This window comes from Schistocerca gregaria, chromosome 1 (assembly GCF_023897955.1).
Source record: "Schistocerca gregaria isolate iqSchGreg1 chromosome 1, iqSchGreg1.2, whole genome shotgun sequence".
Taxonomy (NCBI): domain Eukaryota; kingdom Metazoa; phylum Arthropoda; class Insecta; order Orthoptera; family Acrididae; genus Schistocerca; species Schistocerca gregaria.
Window position 1 is genome coordinate 857,705,383 of NC_064920.1, and position 19,289 is coordinate 857,724,671.

A 19,289-nucleotide genomic window follows, 5' to 3' on the forward strand; every position below is an offset into this window, starting at 1 on the left:
CCTCTCCCCAATGTTATTCAATCTGTATATTGAGCAAGAAGTCAAGGAAACAAAAGAAAAATTTGGAGTAGGTATTAAAATCCATGGAGAAAAAATAAAAACTTTGAGGATCGCTGATGACATTGTAATTCTGTCAGAGGCAGCAAAGGACCTGTAAGAGCAGTTGAATGGAATTGACAGTGTCTTGAAAGGAGGATATAAGATGAACATCAACAAAAGTAAATTAGTATAATGGAATGTAGTCAAATTAAATCGGGTGATGCTTAGGGAATTAGATTAGGAAATGAGACACTTAAAGCAGTAAAGGAGTTTTGCTATTTGGGGAGCAAAATAACTGATGATGGTCGAAGTAGAGAGGATATAAAATGTAGACTGGCAATGCAAGGAAAGTTTCTGAAGAGTAATTTGTTAACATCGAGTATAGATTTAAGTGTCAGGAAGTCGTTTCTGAAAGTATTTGTATGGAGTGTAGCCATGTATAGTGAAACATGGACAATAAATAGTTTGGACAGGAAGAGAATAGAAGCTTTCAAAATGTGGTGCTACAGAATAATGCTGAAGATTAGATGGGTAGATCACATAACTAATGAGTAGGTATTGAGTAGAATTGGGGAGAAGAGGAATTTGTGGCACAACTTGACAAGAAGGGACTGATTGGTAGGACATGTTCTGAGGTATCAAGGGATCACAAATTTAGCATTGGAGGGCAGTGTGGAGGGTAAAAATCGTAGAGGGAGACCAAGAGATGAATACACTAAGCAGATTCAGAAGGATATAGGTTGCAGTAGGTACTGGGTGATGAAGAAACTTGCAGAGGATAGGGTAGCATGGAGAGCTGCATCAAACCAGTCTCAGGACTGACGACCACAACAACAAATATAATGAGACAAGTGTGAATTTGAATACAGTGTAGCATCTTCATAACACATTTATTAATTGCCTGTTAAACTTAATTTATTTCCATTAAGCAACTTTTGTACTAATGTCAGTGCACATGTTGTTTCAGGAGCTGGAAGATGAGTTACCCGGGATATCCTGGCTACCCACAGGTACAGCATGTTTCATATTGATCTTCATAATTCTGCTGTACAAAAATAGAGACTTCGATAATATAGGTGCTAATGTTTATGTTGATATGTAATGAAGCATTTGGCTGATTTGAGTGCATAGTAGTAATATCAATTTGGATTTATGGGGTGTAATATCAACCATAATTTTGTTAGAAATATAGAATATTTTATATGCAGTCTGCATAAAAATTGGAAATAAGTAAATTTCATTACTAGAACATATCATAGTTTCCAGTTTTCAGATTTGTTTGTGCATACTTTAATATTTTGTTATGACAGCAAAAGTGTGAACCTTAAATCTCATTCTTCTTGGCTTTGAAACAGCTTCAATCATTTGTAATCAGTTATTTTTGCATTGTATAAAGTAATTCAGTTTCTGGTGCGGGCAGCTTGTTTGCTATGTGTATAGGCTTTGCTTTTTGTTGCTGTTTGTTGATATATGTGGGATATGTATTCAGGACATTGTTTGTGTAAATGCTGTGACACTGTGATACAAAATGTAAGCTTGTGTGTGTCTGGAAAAATGAGAATGTTGAAGTCTACCTGCTATGAAGAATTAATGACCTATATCGAAATGCAATTTGGTGCATGTTCATGTAATCTCTATGTATAAATTTCTTAGAAGTCTTTGTCTGTATACAACAGTTGTGAATTTACACATTGTTATATGAAAAATGTTGTAGGCCTATATGAGTGGAGACGAGGTATTAAAATTCCGAACTATTAAATGTAAAAAAAAAAAATAATAATTTGTACTCAAAACTGTGTGTAATTAACACACTACAGGATCTGTCACAACTGTGCACAACAGCTATACTCTTGATGTTGCTGATGGAAGCAGTGATAGTTACATTGTGGATTGTGATGAAACGTATGGGAACTAGAGTAGTTAGAAGATACCATTCTACAGATTTCAGTAACTAAAAACTGTCAGCTTGTATGAATTCTACTACTGAAGGGATTGATAGTTCAAGAAAGTAGAACAGTTGTACCATAACTTTTGTTTGAACATCACTGTGCTTTACCCACCACTATTGGTGCTGGCCCTGTATGTCTTCCTCTTCCTCAGCACACTGAACTAACAAAAAAATGGTTCAAATTGCTCCTAGCACTATGGGACTTACCTGTGGTCACCAGTCCCCTAGAACTTAGAACTATTTAAACCTAACCAATCTAAGGACATCACACACATCCATGCCCGAGGCAGGATTCGAACCTGAGACCGTAGCGGTCACTCAGTTCCAGACTGAAGCGCCTAGAATCGCATGGCTACACTGGCCGACCTGAACTAACATAACAATTTTTTATGCACTGTTGCATTTTTTATGTACACCTTTGTGACTACTGTGCAATTCACAATTAAGGGCCTGCAAGGATTCAAATAATTTTAAATGCACTTGATATCATATGATGTACTAGAGCATAAATTTGCTGATTATAAAAATAATTTAAATGTGGTCAGCATAGTAAATATGGCCTTGTGAAGAAATTTCCATGCTGAACAAAAGTTAGATTTAAATGTGAGGGGCTATAATAGAAACAAGTTTAAAGTTTGAGAGTTAGCTTAGCTCACCAAGTAACAAAATGTGAAGCAATTAGCAGCATAAAACTTGTTACATTTTAGCACAAATATTTCATTTATAGTATTTATTGCGTACACATGAGAACACACAAAATAAGTTAATCATATAAAATTAGTCAACAAATTAAAAAATTAAAGAATAAACAGGATTCATCAGTATATGTTGCAACTTATAATGACTGTAGTTACCAATCCCCCCCCCCCTTTTCCCAGTTCTAATGGTACTGTCTGCTGCAACAGACTTGGCATTCAGCCTGACAGTCAGTGGAGGGATAGGTGATCCCGCCAAGTTTCTCATTTCATCAGGTAATTAATCTGATGGCATTTTAAAACATTTTAAATTGGCAGTGCAAGCTATTTGCTGCTGGGTCATAAGCCATATTTTGAAAACATTTCATGTCTAACGAAACAGTGAGTGATTTTTAATAGTCATCTCTCAAACTGTCTGTCTTCGTCGGTGGTGGTACATAGTGGCACTCCAAAGTTAGCACTCCATGCACAAAAAGGTGCTTGTAATCATTTCGGTGGTGGTGTTGGCTATAGGGAAAACTTCAGGCCAAAGGGTGAAGCAGTCGATGAGTTACAGTGTGTGTAGTTTCTGTGAACAGTTTAAAATCATTGGTTGGGTTGGACAAGATAAACAAAGAAGATTATTGACATAACAGGTGATACTATGTTGTTGGCAGGTCAGACATTGGTGCACAAAAGCTCTGTTTCCATCCATATATTCAGCCACAAAAATTTGGTTAACCAGTCTGGACTGTAGGGTAGGAGAAGTCGTGCAGCAAAAACATTGACTGTTGATGAAAGTTTGCTGTCGCAAATGTGCAAGCACTTGATACAGAAACACAACAGTGAAATGTTAAATTGGAATGAGGTATCTGGAGTGACAAAGCTGTAACTCAGGTGGGTTAGCTTAAAAATCAACTTGTTTTCAAGTGTAGTTCCATGAGTAGGACAAAGATAATGATCATTAATACTCACACTAATCATGTGTACTATTCTTGTAAGCTGACCCATTCCACAACATTTAACTGAATCAACATACTCTCAGAAACTTCGCGTTAAATCCCTGATAGCTATGAAGTCATCTCCCAGGCCCATGCATCCTTCCCTCTTGTGACTTGGGTATCTCAATTCTTTAGGAAGTCATATTCACAGCAAACAAGATGTTATATTTGATACTGATCAAAGTATTTATCAGACAATGTGTGTGTGAATCTGGTTGAGGAATTAAAAATTAATGATACAGCTTAGGTGGTACAATGAAAAAATTGTCTTCCTTCAATTATATGAAGAACTAAAGTCATCTTGGACAAAATAATGTAGAGAGCATTAAGCAGTATCCCATATCTGTGCTGGAGCATATGATTCAAAACAATTAAGAACTTGTGAAAAATGGTGTATGAATACACTCAAAATTGAAGTGATTAGATTGGTGTAGAAGAAACAAACAGTAGTTATGAACAAAACCTGAAATACTGAAAAAAGATTGATGTCTTTTGAAAGTACTGTCCTAAGAGCAGCAAATGAAGTGGTCAGGAAACAGACATCAATGCTAAAGTTTACAGAAAGTGTAACACAAATTTACACTCGTGGAAAAAGAATCGTAACACCATGAAGAATGACAAATGAAAGTTGGTAGGCGTGTTTTTATCTGAAAGATGTCTCTTCAGATTTCATGCAAATTGTGTGAGTGGCACAAGTAGCACAATGAGGGTGCAAGTCATGTTTGCTTTAAATATTAATTACTTTGGTGGCTGGACATGGCGAGTTGATTTCAATCAAGAATGCCTGTAAGATGCCACACCATTACCAACTCTTTCAGTTTTGAACGAGGTCATGTAATAGGGCTAAGAGAAGATGGATCTTCCTTCTGCAGTATTGAAGAAAGACTTGGCAGGAATATAGCCACTATGCATGATGGCTGGCATCAGTAGTCAGGGAAAGTATGATTGCAAGACTGGGCTTCAGACAGCCACATGGCAGTACTGAAAGGGAAGACTAGCGTGTTTGATGTAGGCCTCTTGCACATTGTAGTGCATCTGCTGCAGCAATTTGAGCAGCAGTTGACACCACACTGGTGTAACAAACTGTTAAAAATCAGTTACTTCAAGGAGAGCTCAGAGCTAGACACCCTGTAGTGTGCATTCCACTGACCCAAAATCACTGCCTTTTTGTGACTTAAATGATGCCAAGTGAGAGCTTATTGGAGTGCAAGGTGGAGGTCTGTATTTTCTGATGACAGCTGGTTCTGTCTGTGTCAGCAATAGCCATGTATTGTTGTGTAAGGGGAATTTGAAGTAGACTGGGGCGGCAGTGAGAATTCGGATCAAGGAGGGAGGTGTGCCAGGGTAATCTGTGCAGTTGTGTGAACTACAGTGCTAAAGTGGCTTAATGGCTAACACACCTGCCAAGTAAGCAGGAAACCTGGGTTTGATTCCCAGTCTTGGCACACATTTTCACACGCTCCTTCAGTCTTTATACATAAAATCGTATCTGTAAGAGCCCAGTGAAGTTTCTGAAACTGTATCATTTCTTTATATTTTGGTGCTTAGATTTTTTCAGTGTATATTTTGCATGAGTTCAACCTTGCAGTCAGGAAGAACATGGGAACCAGCAGACCTCAAGGATGCTGTAAAATAGTTACATGAAGAAGAACTCATAAGAGTTATATATGAAACTGGGCAGTTCTCAACAGACTGAAAAACGTTAGTTCCAGTGCCAAAGGAAACATAATTTTAATTAATTGTCTTGACTGCAAAGTTTTCTAAATAGAATAACCAGTTGTGGCTGTGCAATAGCCATGTTCGGAATCTTTCTCATGCACTACAGAAAGTCATAATATGTAAAAACAGTCACAATCTGACTTGTTATTTTGATATGTTTTGACATGATACAGTGCAGCAGAATGAAAGATTCTTAAGATGGATACTGCATAGATGAAACTGATAATTCTGTTAAAAAACTTTGCAGTCATGTTAAACATTATGTACATCATAATAGCACTCAATACTGTCATTTTGTGCCAAATTCTGACCAAAGAAAACATCTGCAGATAGATGTGAACTATGAGAATGGTTTGATAAGTCTGATAAAAAGCAAGAAAAAATGTTTGTTTTGCAAACAATTCACCTTACTTCTTGACTCAGCCTCTTTGTCTAACAGTCCTCCAGATTTTTCATCTGCAGAAAAATAGTCTAACTCTGCAAAATTGACAGCAGCTATCACTTTTTCAGGTTAGGGAACAGGACGAAGTCACTTTGGCGTAAGTCTGGTGAATGGGTTTGATGAAGAACTGGTTCAGAGCCCAATTCATGCACATCTGCCATTATTATCCCTGTTGTGTGGGATGGTGCATTATACTGGTGAAAAATCACTTCTTTTTGCTAGCAAATGTTGGTCTCTCTTCAGTCAATGCCAGTTTCAAATGACCCAACAACATTAAAGCATAATAGGGTTTAGTTATGGCTCTGTCTTCCATGGGAATCTAAAGAAAAAAGGCAATCACCTCACCAGTTGTCAGAATGGCCTTTGCCTTCTTCAGTGCCCTTTCATCAGCCTTTGCCCACTGTTTTTACTGCCACTTTGACTCTGGTGTATAGTGAAGTGATGGGCCCGGATGTCATAGTCACAAATTGCTGCAAAATATCTTGCAGATTGCAATTAAATATTATCAGACATTGTGTTGAACTGTTGTGCCAGCTGTGCTTTTGATCAACAGTGAGCAATTGCATTAACCATCTCACACTCAATTCTCCATGCAGGATAATAACCAGTAAGTCAAGGTTACTAGGGCCTCAGCAATGCCACAAATTTTTATTTGACTGTCTTGCATTACCATATTGTATATTTTGTCTATGGTTTCCTTTGTGATGATGTCAGTTGGATAGCTGGAGCACCCTTAATCTTCAGTGCTTGTCCAACCTTATTTAAATTCATTAATCCAAAAGTAAATGGTCTTCAATGATGGTGCAGAGTCTGTGTAAACTTCATCCAATTCGCTTATTCTTTTTTTTTGCAGCAGTCCAACCCTTGAAATAATGTTTCCTTCATTTTCAATTGCAGCTAATATACTGACCAATTCAGATGGTAGTCAACAATGAACTCTAAGCTATGCAGTGGTGAAATTCTTTATATAATCCTTGGAATAATCAAGCTTACAAGTCATGAAGGTGCAACAAAAGTGTTCAATTCTTTCATGAAAATTTACCAGGCTTATCAAATCACCCTTGTATAGTATGCTCAAAATTGATAGCACATGTCTCAAAGATATTGACCCCCTATCATTTTAAGGCGGACCAAAGGCAGAATTGAGATGGACAGTCAGTATTGCAGTGCAGAAAGTGTATAGAGAAGAGGTGGTTTTGATAAGTTGGGCAGAACATATAGAAGCAGCTACTATTAAGGAAGATGTATGATGGAGATACTAACTCTCTCCAGTCTTGTTTAATGTATACATTCAGAGAGCAATAGATGAAGTCGGGCAGAAATTCAGAGGAACTGAGATCCATGATAAGAAATCAAACAAGTTGAGATTTGCTGCTGCTATCACAGAATTAAGGTCAGAAGGGTACCAGTTAGAATCAATGTTGGCCCAGATGGAAACCATCCTCAACTCTTCCTACAACAAGAAAATTAATAAAGCTAAAACAAAAATCTTAGTGATGAATAGACAAATCAGCTTTGTGCTCACTTGACACCATATCTTTTTCATACAGAGGGAGTAAAATTGCAACAGATGGAAGATCAAATAAGGATATGATAAGCTGAATCCACAAGGCAGCAGTTTTTAACAAGAGAAGAAACCCTTTCACATTTGCTGCATAGACAAACATCTCAGGAAAGACATTAGTTTAGTGTGTGCTGCTGTACGAAGATGAAACATGGACACCTGGGGAAGCAGCATTCTGCAGTAGCAACTGTGTGTTGTTCTAAGGATAATCTTGGAAGACAAGGTATCATACGAAGAGGTGAGGCATGAAGGGCAACAAAATGGGAAGGAAGAGAAGCAGTGTCTCTTGAAGTTCATCCAAAACAGAAGGAACCCAGGGTCAGCCTCTTACTGAGACATGATCATGCTGTTAAATGTATCACTGAAGGGACAGTAGAATGGAAGAACACAACAGGCAGTCTGGACTGGAATACATCAACCAGATCGTGGGGGATTTAAGGTGCACCACCTGTACCACTCTAAAGAGGAAGAGTGAAGACAGAAAAGAACAGTAAGTCACTGCTAATCTACCTGATTGTTGAAGACCTAAGAAGATACCTGTATCCTGAAATAAATACTTCATGAGATAGGGACAATTCTGTTCTGTTGTTACTACACCCCTGAGAGGCTCAACGTGGTTGCCACTAATTCTTGCACATCTCTCAGCCCCCTCCTGAAAGAATTGTCTTAGATTAATTTTTGTTTTATGGGCATTAGCCCATGGACCAAGGCGTATTTCTCTGCCTAGCTTTTTGTTCAAATCCTGGAAGCAACAGAAAACATAACTCAGAAAGTGCTTACAATTTGAAACAAGCTTAGTAAGCTGACCTGTTTACATGAGTCAACAAAAATGTCAGGTCATGAGATCACAGCTGCCTAAGTTCGTGGAGTCATGCCAATGTGTGTCAAAGCTTGTAGTGGAGAATAGTTAGTGCTGTTTGCTTTATTTAGCACTAAAGTCCACAAATTGTCTAATTGCTGTCATCCTTATCTGTTGAGATGTTTCTTTACTCTTATTTCTAGGGCCCATCTGTATATCCTGAGATGATGATGATGATGATGATGATGATGATGATGATGATGATGATGATATTGTGATAAAACTATAATATTAGAGAAACAACTGGTGGTTCCTGGTACCAGTGCATGTTCTGCTACCTGGATTGCCCAGGTGTCAGCCACTGTTGTTCCTTAAGGCAGTGTTAATGCTTCCTCTTGTAGTTCCTATATATGCACTGTGCCCAGGACAGGCTCATGTTCGTATCTCGGACACACTTCTACACCTATTTCAGATCTCAGTTCAGACCCAAGTCTGTATTTGGGGCTTCAAAGCAGAAATTTGTCCACTTATCTCAATAGGCTTCTTGATGTCCATCCCCTTCAGTTGGTGTTGATAGGTACTGCCTCAGCCGGCGAAAGCAGTGCTGAAGAAAGTGGAATTAATATTTACCAAACAAAGGCTGCAAATCTCAAGCTTTGAGGCAGTATCTGTAAGTTTTTAAAGGTTTTAAAGTTCAGTTAATCAGATTTTTGTTGCCTCTAAAACAAATGATAAATAGCGATAGTCCATATTTGTTACCAAAGCTATTATCATTGCAAGTTGGTTGCTATTTTTACTTCATTTTCACACAAAGGTACCCAGAATTTTACAAATCTGACCTGAATAATTTCCATGTTCTGCACAATTACTGGCCTGCAGCTATTCACGAGTTACTACATAGTTGTTCAGTGGTTTTCTTAAAGAGGAATGCTTGCCTAAATGTCCAGAGTGTGTTCATGAAACACACAATTCAGAGTTGTTGTTGTATGACAAGAAAGTTCTCACGCAGAGAGAGAGTGCTCCTCACAAATTGAAAAAGTCAGTGATGTGTTGGTGTACCTTTGACCCATATACAAGCAGTTACTCAGCTTTTGTATTGATAGTGTTGTATGTCCTCCTGAAGGATATCGTGTCAAATTCTGCCCAATTTGCATGTAAGGTCTTCAGAATTCTGCACTGGTTGGATGCCCCTGACCAGTGTTCCAAATGATCTCAATTGGGGAGAGATCCAGTGACCTTGCTGGTCAAGGTAGGGTTTGGCAAGCACAAAGACAAGCAGCAGAAACTATTGCCATGTGTGGGCAGGCATTATCTTGCTGAAATGTAAGCCCAAGATTGCTTGCCATGAAGTACAAAAAAAAGGGGCCTAGAATATCATTGATGTGCTGCTGTGCTGTAAGGGTGCCGTGGATGACAACAGAGCCCCAATGACAAGCAAAGACATATGGCCTGACAACCAGTGACGGTCTGGGGTGCCATTTCATTTTATAGCGGGTCCCCTTTAGTTGTCATCCAAGGCAGCCTTATGGCACAGCAATATGCTGACAATATTCTATGCCCCATTTGTTGTCCTTTATGGCAACCCTGGGCTTAAATTTCAGAAAGATAATGCCCACCCTTACATGGTGAGAGTTCCTACTGCTTGCCTTCGTGGTTGACAAACCATACCTTGGCCAGCAAGGTTGCCAAATCTCTCACTGATTACGAATGTTTAAAGCATTATTGGCAAGGCCCTCTATCTCATGAATTTGCCAGTTGCACAGAATTTGACAAGATATCCCGCAGGAGAACATCCAGCAATTCTGTCAATCAATGCCAAGCGAAATAACTGCTTGTGTAAGTGCCAGAGGTGAATGACTTGCCCAAGTTGCGAAGCTCTCTCTTCAATAAATGATCCAATTTCTCTGAAATTGCAATCATTGCTTTGTCTGTGCATGTACATCACATCTACCACTTTCTGTCCCATTCAGGTATTTCTTTGTGGTCCATCTTTGTTTTTGTCTTGAAGTACATGTGTCTGTGAGGCAGGTGGTGGTGGTGGTGGTGGTGGTGGTGGTGGTGGATGACATACAAAGAAGATTCAAAAAGATAAGCTATAGAAAGTAACTGTTCCCTTCTGTATACAGAGTAACTTGATCTTCCTTTCATACTCTTCCATCTGAGTCATCTTTTGTACTTCTGAATGACAAAACAATGTTTTTCATAAGAACTGATAAAATTCATGTTTCACTATGTGAAAGCATGTTACAAAATAATGAACACTGCTTCTGCAATACCTGTATCCTTCACCCTAATCCCCATTTTTAAGTGTTACTCATATTGCTAGTCAACATAATACATATTTGAGTAATTATCTCAAACAATTAGTTTTAGGAATTCTAGTCGATTCTTGTGCAACATTCGATCTTTTGGTAGTGAAAAGGTTGCAATAATAAGTGCAGGTAGACAATTTAGAAAGGCCTTTGTTTGGAAATGGTTCTGTTTCGTCATGTTTGTTCTGTGCTTGTGTAATTTCCTTCATTATTTCTTTTTCTAATAATGACTGCCAGGCACTGTCATCGAAAGCTCTTATCCATTGAGGATACTTCATTATGTCTATATTATTCCTTTTCTTGTTTGAAGTTTGAGAGAGAGAGCACCATTAGAATTCTTGTATAGAGCACATTGTTGTTTGTGTTACTGCTTGGGGTGTGTCACTGTTGTCAGTGTAAAATTTTCCATAGTTTATAAATGAGGGTTTCATATTTTTGAAACAATAGTTTTTGCTACACCAAGATTAAAGATTCCTCAGAGAGAAAATGTTCCAACAATAATTCTGTTGTCATAATTGTACAGACTGTTAAAGAATAGCCTTACTGCTATACTGTTATGTTCTTCCTGGTGGTCCCACTGGGTTCTCACATCTGTGTTAGATAAGTTTGTATGAATTAACTGTGACTCTTCTGTGTTACTTCAAAATATAAACTTTGTAATTTCTATAAATATTAAATTATCATTTGACAATGTGTGAAGGCTATTTCTCATTACCTAACATACATAGTATAAAGTAAAAAAGATAATTTACATGCTTTTGAGAAAATAATTTATTTCTCATGAGAAAGCAAGTCACTTGGAATTCTGAGTAACTGCCATTTTTATAAGCAATGCTGGCTTCTCTGCTGTAACTGTGAGCCAGTTTCTCTTTTTAGGAAACAAACAGGCCATTTTTATTAGTTAAATTATTATTCTTGTCCATTTATTACAAGGGTTCTTAATGATTCTCTCTTTGTTTTTAAGGCTGGTTCTGGATTTCCACCTTACCAGCAGGCCTCCCCTGGTGGGTACCCTAACCCATACCATGCAACTGCAGAGCTGAGTTACCCAGTGCATCCTGGCAGCGCAGGCAGTCAGTATGCTCCATCTGGACCAGGTTATCCTCCACCTTCCTGTCCAATGAGCATGCCAATGCCACAAAGTATGCCAATGCCTCAAGGCATGCCAGTGCCTCAAGGTATGCCTATGCCTCAAGGTATGCCTATGCCTCAGCCAAGCACTACGTCCAATTACAGCTCGGCACCTTATCCTTCAGCAAACACAGCTTTTGCACCTCCTGGACAATCATTTACACAGCAGAACTATCCTAACAATTCCTCTTACAATCAGCCATCCACATATCCTGCACAACCAGTGCCTTCTCAGAGTGCACCTTATCCATCACAGTCTGGCCCCTATCCTAGTGGTAGGACATCACCGTACCCACAGCATAGCCAGAGTCATGCCAATATTTACTCCTCTCCAGCCAGTAATCCAACTCACGGGTATAGTGCCATGCAGTCTTCTCCAGCAGTCTACACGAAGGTGAGAAGTGCCGCCACACTGCATCCTAGAAATAAAGATATATGTACTTTTATTGTCTGATCAATGAGTATTATTACAGTATAAAATTATGTTGAAAAGGCAGACTTTATTTTTCCATCTCCCTGGCTTATTTTTCACACCACCCTATTATTGCCCCCTTTGCTTAGATGTTAAAAGGAGAGTGATAACTTCCATTTTATATTCTGTCAGGATTCTGATTGAAGATAATTTTTTTTTACTCTGCTGGTACTATAGAGCTATTACTGGTCTCTTGTAATACAAAACCTCTACTCAAATCATAAACACTCCTGGAAATTATGGAAAGATTTGATTGATCCCTACCTTTTTTATTAATGCGCTGTGTAGCAGATATAAAATTCAGTTTGTTTTGTTCTGATGACATATAGCTCTGCATTTCTTTAATTTTATATGTGTTAAAATTGTTACTGTCTTGGTAAAGGTAGCATTGCCCCAGTGGCCATTCTTGACATATGTAGAAAGCTTCAACAGTTCACACAACATATTATTTTTGGCTGTTATAAGAAGTTTAACTATGAAGTCACCAGATAATTAGTAGTAATTGCAGTCATATTGGCATATTATGTGTCTCTTCATTAGGTGTTACCTCCCTGAAGAAAGGTTGTAAAATATTTTTCACCTACAGTACCTGTCAGAAATTATGGTTTGGTGAAAAAAGTTTGGTTTAGTAACACACACACGCGCGCGCGCGCACGCGCGCGCGCACACACACACACACACACACACACACACACACACACACACACACACACACAGTCTGTGGCAGCTGAAGCCAGATTGTACACAGTGCCACTGTGAAGGATAGCTTCTTTTTAAGAAAAACCTTTATTTCCACAGAAACATGACAAATATTCATGTCAGGAGAAACATATGTAGAATAGACTTTCCTTTGGCATATTTTGCAAGTGTCACTAGAATTGCTGCTTCATTAAATTACTGTCGGCCTGAAGTTACTTTGAACACCACAGTGCTTTACTAGGTATGGTCTTATTGGAGGAAGCTTGCCCTTGCCTTCCTCATATCTTTAAAAATGACTGACCCAACCAGTTGCACTGAACCTTTAGTAATAATAGCCCTTACTATTGCGCAATTTGGCATTTCTCACATGCACATTTTACTGGTCAGCCAAAACATTATGACCACCTACCTAATAGCCGGTATGTCCACATTTGGCGATGCAATGTGACGTGGAAGCAGTGAGGTGTTGGTAGGGCACTGGAGGGAGTTAGCGCCATGTCTACTCACTCAAACCTCATCTAATTCTCATAAATCCTGGGGAGTGGGAGGTGATGAGGTCTGACGTCATGCTCAGTCCCATCCCAGATGTTTGATAGTTCAGATCTGGCGAGCTGAAGCAGGGGGCACAGCGCATCAATTGGAACTCCCCACTGTGTTCCTCAAACTACTCCATCATACTCATGTCCTTGTGACATGGCAGATTATCTTCTTGAAAAAATGCCACTGCCTTTGGGAATATGATCATCATGTAGTGTGCAACCAGTGCATGATACTCCTTCACCATCATGGTGCCGTGCACGAGTGCTACTGGGCTCGTGGATGCCCGTCTGTAGTTCCTCAGAGCACAGTGGGGGCTGCTGCCAACTTGTCTCTGTCCTTTAGTACAGATGTCAAGGACCTGTACCCCAGGAAGATGAGAGATTCGCGCTCTCCCATTGACATGGTGAATAAGGTATTGGGATTCATCAGACCATGCAATGCTCTGCCACTGCACCAATATCCAGTGCTGATATCACATGCGCCTTTCAGTCGTAGTTGCCCATGTCGTGGTAACAATGGCATGTGCATAGGGAGTCAGCTGTGGAGGCCCGTCGTTAGGCGTATTTGGTGCACTGTGTGTTCACACACTTCTTGTACTCTGCCCAGCATTAAAGTCTGATGTTAGTTCCACCACAGCTCACTACCTGTCCTGTTTTACCAATATGCCCAGCCTACAATGTTGGACATTTGTAGCGAGAATTGTCCCCAACCTAACATCTGGACTTGGTTTCACCTTAGTTTCGCCATGTGTTGAAGATCCTCACTGCAGCGTTCCTTGAACACCCAATAAGTTGTGCAGTTTCCAAAATGGTCGTGCTGAACCACTGGGTGATCACCATCTACCCTCGGTCAAACTCGGATCTTGTGCCTTCCCCATTCTACACATGGACAATGCACTCACTGATACTACAGGCACTGTGCCTATGTCTAACTAGCAGTCATTCCTCACCAGGTGCGACTGCTATCACCTGGATGTATTTATACCTATAGTAGGTTAGTGGTCATAATATTCTGGCTGATCAGTTTATTCTGAGAGATGAAATAAATAAATTAGGAAAAAAATGATTGAACACCCATACCTTTAAATGTGTAATATGATACTTCACCATCATAAAAATTGTAATGGTGATCATTCAGCAGAGGAATTACAAAACAAAATCGCATTTGTATTGTTTATAAAGAGAAACATAACTCAGTGGATATGAGATGCCCAGAGTGTAACAAGCAGATCAAAATAGAGCAAATTTCTGCTAAGCTAAACATTTCAAACATTGATGACAAGAGTCAAGACTGTATGTGGAAATTTCTAAGGTACAGTGGCCAGTAAAGCTAATGCCCTTATCCCAGTGTTTCAGTAATACATTACACATGATTGGCAAATAACTTTTGGTAACATCTTCTACTATATCCAGATTCACCTTTGTCCATCGCCAAAGTGAACTAATGTTAAGACTTTTTGAAGTAAATTCTCTTCTCCACTCCAGTGCGCCCCTTTCCATTTGACAAGTTCCTTGATAAGAGAGAAACACACAGGGGCAGTAATACTTTCTCAGATTTGCCAAATGAGGATGAAATTATTGAATAACTTTTGAATCTTGTCCCTGTACTTGTAATACAAGCAGAGCCATCAAAGTCAGAATTGATAGACCTATTAGCTATACAAGTAGTAGTTTTATCACAAGTAAGTAGTGTTTGTACTGTGGAAGTAACCACCTACCTTGAAACCTTCCAGGAGGGAAGGGATTGTATTGTATTGTTTCTTTTTCTTTGCTTAGTCCAGCACAGCATATAGATATGGTGTAAATCTAAAAAGCTGTGTACAATTAGAACGATCTTGCAGGGAGACAAATTACATAAATTATCCAAATAAGATTGGGGCATGCATTTTTCTCTGGAAACCTCTAGGATGAGTGATACTTTACATGTGTTGTGAATACCCATAAGATAAGACATCAGAAGCACATCAAATTGAGATTTACTAAATATGTTCCTCACTAAACTGTTGGAAAATGTTGGGAAAATATGGATCCCCTGCCAACGAACATCAAAACCTTGATGAATTAGAACAATCTCAAAACTAGGAGTATAATAGGTCAAAAAGGATATAAATTCATGACCTTTTATTTATTTGTATAAAATAAGTATGCTCTAGATTAAACTGTATTTACCCAGTTGCATGAAGTTGCTAAGACACACAAATTTCATGACAAGCTCAGCTCATGTGTGAATGCATGGAACTCAGTTTCTAGCTAATAGATGTATCTTTAGTCTATTACAGATTAAAGTACAGGCCATGTGTTTAGCTTAGTAGCTGATCTTGCTTGTATGCTAACATGGTGTTCAGAGTAGTTCTCGGTGACAATGGATAGGGTTTACAGAAACTTGTTCCGTTACGTTAAATGCTTATTGTCATCAGCTAAAGGAGACTGTATTCCTCGACAAAAGCAGTAATGCTGAAGATTTCAAATGGGAAATACATCCACAGAACATGAACATATTGTTAGAATAATTATCAGTGACAGAACACAGGTCTTTTGAATTCATCCAAATATTAGCAGTGTGTTTACATTTCGTGGTGTGCAGGCAATTGCAGCTGTAGCAGTTCTTAAGTTCTGATAAAGTTGTTTGTGCAGTGTTACGCAGTTATTAAATTTAGCAGTTTTCAATGGTGCCTTGTGCTGTTTGTGGCAAAATAAAGGTTTAATAAACTTTCGGAAACATTAGCTTACTGTTTTTTAGACTTGTATGTGCATTGGAGTTGGTTAGTAAATTTCTTATTATTGTAAGTGAAATACTGTGGTAAAATGTTCATTCACAGCTTTAACTTCATTGAGTGTTCCAGTGGACCCTTCACACAATTTCTTAGCTAAAACCAAAATTTGAAGTTTGGTTGTATTGGTATTAGTTAGTGGTAAGTCGAAACAAGACCCCGGGAGTAGACAACATTCCATTGGAACTACTGATGGCATTGGGAGAGCCAGTCCTGACAAAACTCCATCATCTGGTGAGCAAGATGTATGAGACAGGCAAAATACCCTCAGACTTAAAGAAGAATATAATAATTCCAATCCCAAAGAAAGCAGGTGGCGACAGATGTGAACATTACCGAACTATCAGTTTAATAAGTCACAGCTGCAAAATACTAATGCGAATTCTGTACAGACGAATGGAAAAACTGGTAGAAACCGACCTCAGTGAAGATCAGTTTGGATTCTGCAGAAATGTTGGAACACGTGAGGCAATACTGACCCTACGACTTATCTTAGAAAATAGAGTAAGGAAGGCAAACCTACATTTCTAGCATTTGTAGACTTGGAGAAAGCTTTTGGCAATGTTGACTGGAATACTCTCTTTGATATTCTAAAGGTGGAAGGGGTAAAATACAGGGAGCGAAAGGCTATTTACAATTTGTACAGAAACCAGATGGCCGTTATGAGTCGAGGGGCATGAAAGGGAAGCAGCAGGGTTGGGAAGGGAGTGAGAAGGGTTGTTGACTGTCTCTGATGTTATTCAATCTGTATATTGAGCAAGCAGTTAAGGAAACAAAAGAGAAATTCGCAGTAGGTATTAAAATCCATGGAGAAGAAATAAAAACGTTGAGGTTCGCCGATGACATTGTAATTTTGTCAGACAGCAAAGGACTTGGAAGAGCAGGTGAACAGAATGGACAGTATCTTGAAAGTAGGGTATAAGATGAACATCAACAAAAGCAAAACGAGGATAATGGAATGTAGTCGAATAAAGTTGGGTGATGCTGAGGGAATTAGATTAGGAAATGAGACACTTAAAGTAGTAAAGGAGTTTTGCTACTTGGGGAGCAAAATAACTGATTATGGTTGAAGTAAAGAGGATATAAAATGTAGACTGGCAATGGCAAGGAAAGTGTTTCTGAAAAAGAGAAATTTGTTAACATCGAGTATAGATTTAAGTGTCAGGAAGTCGTTTCTGAAAGTATTTGTATGGAGTGTAGCCATGTATGGAAGTGAAACGTGGACAATAAATAGTTTGGACAAGAAGAGAATAGAAGCTTTTGAAATGTGGTGCTATAGAAGAATGCTGAAGATTAGATGGGTAGATCACATAACTAATGAGGTATTGAATAGAATTGAGGAGTTTGTGGCACAACTTGACAAGAGGAAGGGACTGGTTGGTAGGACATGTTCTGAGGCATCGAGGGATCACAAATTTAGCATTGGAAGACAGCGCGGGGAGGGGGGGGGGGGGGGGGGAGGGAAGAAGATTTCATTTGAGTCCATAGACGTATCACGACACTGCACTGAGCAGATATTTGAATGTTATGCTGGGGCAGTTGAATTTAGTTTAGTTAAACTTCTAATTGTTGTTGTTTATAGGTCCCCTTAACTCTGACTTCAGAGCATTTCTGCTCAAGCTAGATGGGGTTCTTGGTTCATTTCATAGGAAGTACCAAAAATTAGTTATATGTGATGACTTTAATATTAATTTTGTATGAGATTGTGCAAGAATAAGGATGTTGGTGCATCTCCTAAACTCATATGATCTGATGCAGACTGTGTTTTTTCCAAACCAGGGTGCATCGGAACAGTAACACAGCCACAGGCAATAGTTTTATTCGTTCTTCATTACTAGATGGGCATTCTGTCAGCAAAAGGGTGAATAGCCTTTCAGACCATGATGCACAAATTTGTTTGCTGTTAAAGATATATCCCACTGTCATAGACATGGAGTAGTTCCACTCTTCAGTCCAGATTCTCAGTTTGTGATGCTTTTGTTGACTGCATAAAGCTTCCAGTGAAAATCATAAGCATTGCAGGTGGTAAAAGAAAACCTTGGATCACTGTTATAAGCAGCTACAACTCGCCTCTAAAGATATGCACATAGGAACAACTGAAAGAGTTCTTCTGGATGGGTAGCTTAGTGCCATCAACAGAAAATTATGCTCCACTACCACTACAGACAATTCTATGGATGAAACAATTATTGAACTGCCAAGAATCTGGCTTGAGAGAGGAATAACATCAGTGAGTGCTAGCTGTTCCACACCAATTTATGGATGCTGTAATATCTGGAGTGTAAAATGACAAAGTATCCATGGGACTATCCACCAGTTACATAGCACTTATATAGGGAGTCTAGCAAAACATAGCATAATTTGGAAGGAAGTGGAGAAGATGCTTCAAGATTACATGATTCATAGTCATAGGAGTCTCTTTGGTGGTGCTTGTCAGAAATGACATGTGGCATTTTTGCATTGGCAACTGAACAAGCTGATGAAAAGATGTCTACCCATTGCAACACTTTGATAACACCCTAGGCTTCATGAAAGAAGCAAAGCATTTCTCAGGTATTAACATGGAGATCAGTAACCAGCAAATAAAGGCTGACTGGGAAAAGAATGCCTTCATAACATGTGACAGTCTCAGAGTTCAAAATTGTGCTGTTTGAACTATGTAACGTTCCATCCGCATTTGAGCGTATGATGGACAATCTATTAAGAAACATTGAATGGATGATTTGGCTGCTGTCTGGATGGCACTGTTACTTGACAACCCTGTTGGGGTGTGCTCAGACCATAGGCCTCCACCAGAATCCAAAAGATTGTCTTTATTACCCAAGAAATAAAAATGTTCTGAAACCTAGTTCATGGAGATATTCCCTTTTTATCTAAAGAAAATAAGCAACCACAGATTTTTCCAACTCTATGGGCCATTCATGATGTGACAAGTTTTTTGTGGGATGTGGCCATACTATCAGTGATTCATAAAGAACTTCTGTACCAAGGCACACCTCTTGCATGAACTATTGCAGGGAGACGCCAAATTTTCATAAAATGAGATGCAGGAAAGAACATCCCTTGTCACTTCAGAGGTGCTAACATGTTCTCCAGTCCTAAGTGTTTAAGTGTGCCAGGACAAACTCTCATTGAAACTAGTGGATATGGAATAGGTGCAGTTCCAGTACAAATTGAAG

The 19,289-nt window shown here is 39.0% G+C and overlaps 1 protein-coding gene across 2 annotated transcripts in view; it reads left to right on the forward strand.

Moving 5' to 3' along the window:
• Positions 1-19,289, forward strand: part of LOC126272750 (annexin B9-like) — a 121,724-nt gene that overhangs the window by 51,588 nt on the left and 50,847 nt on the right. For both annotated transcript variants that reach the window (XM_049975854.1, XM_049975864.1), the window contains exons 2-3: positions 1,007-1,049; positions 11,463-12,023. In XM_049975854.1, the coding sequence (XP_049831811.1) occupies positions 1,017-1,049; positions 11,463-12,023 (594 nt within the window). In that variant the 5' untranslated portion in view covers positions 1,007-1,016. The remainder of the gene's footprint in view (positions 1-1,006; positions 1,050-11,462; positions 12,024-19,289) is intronic.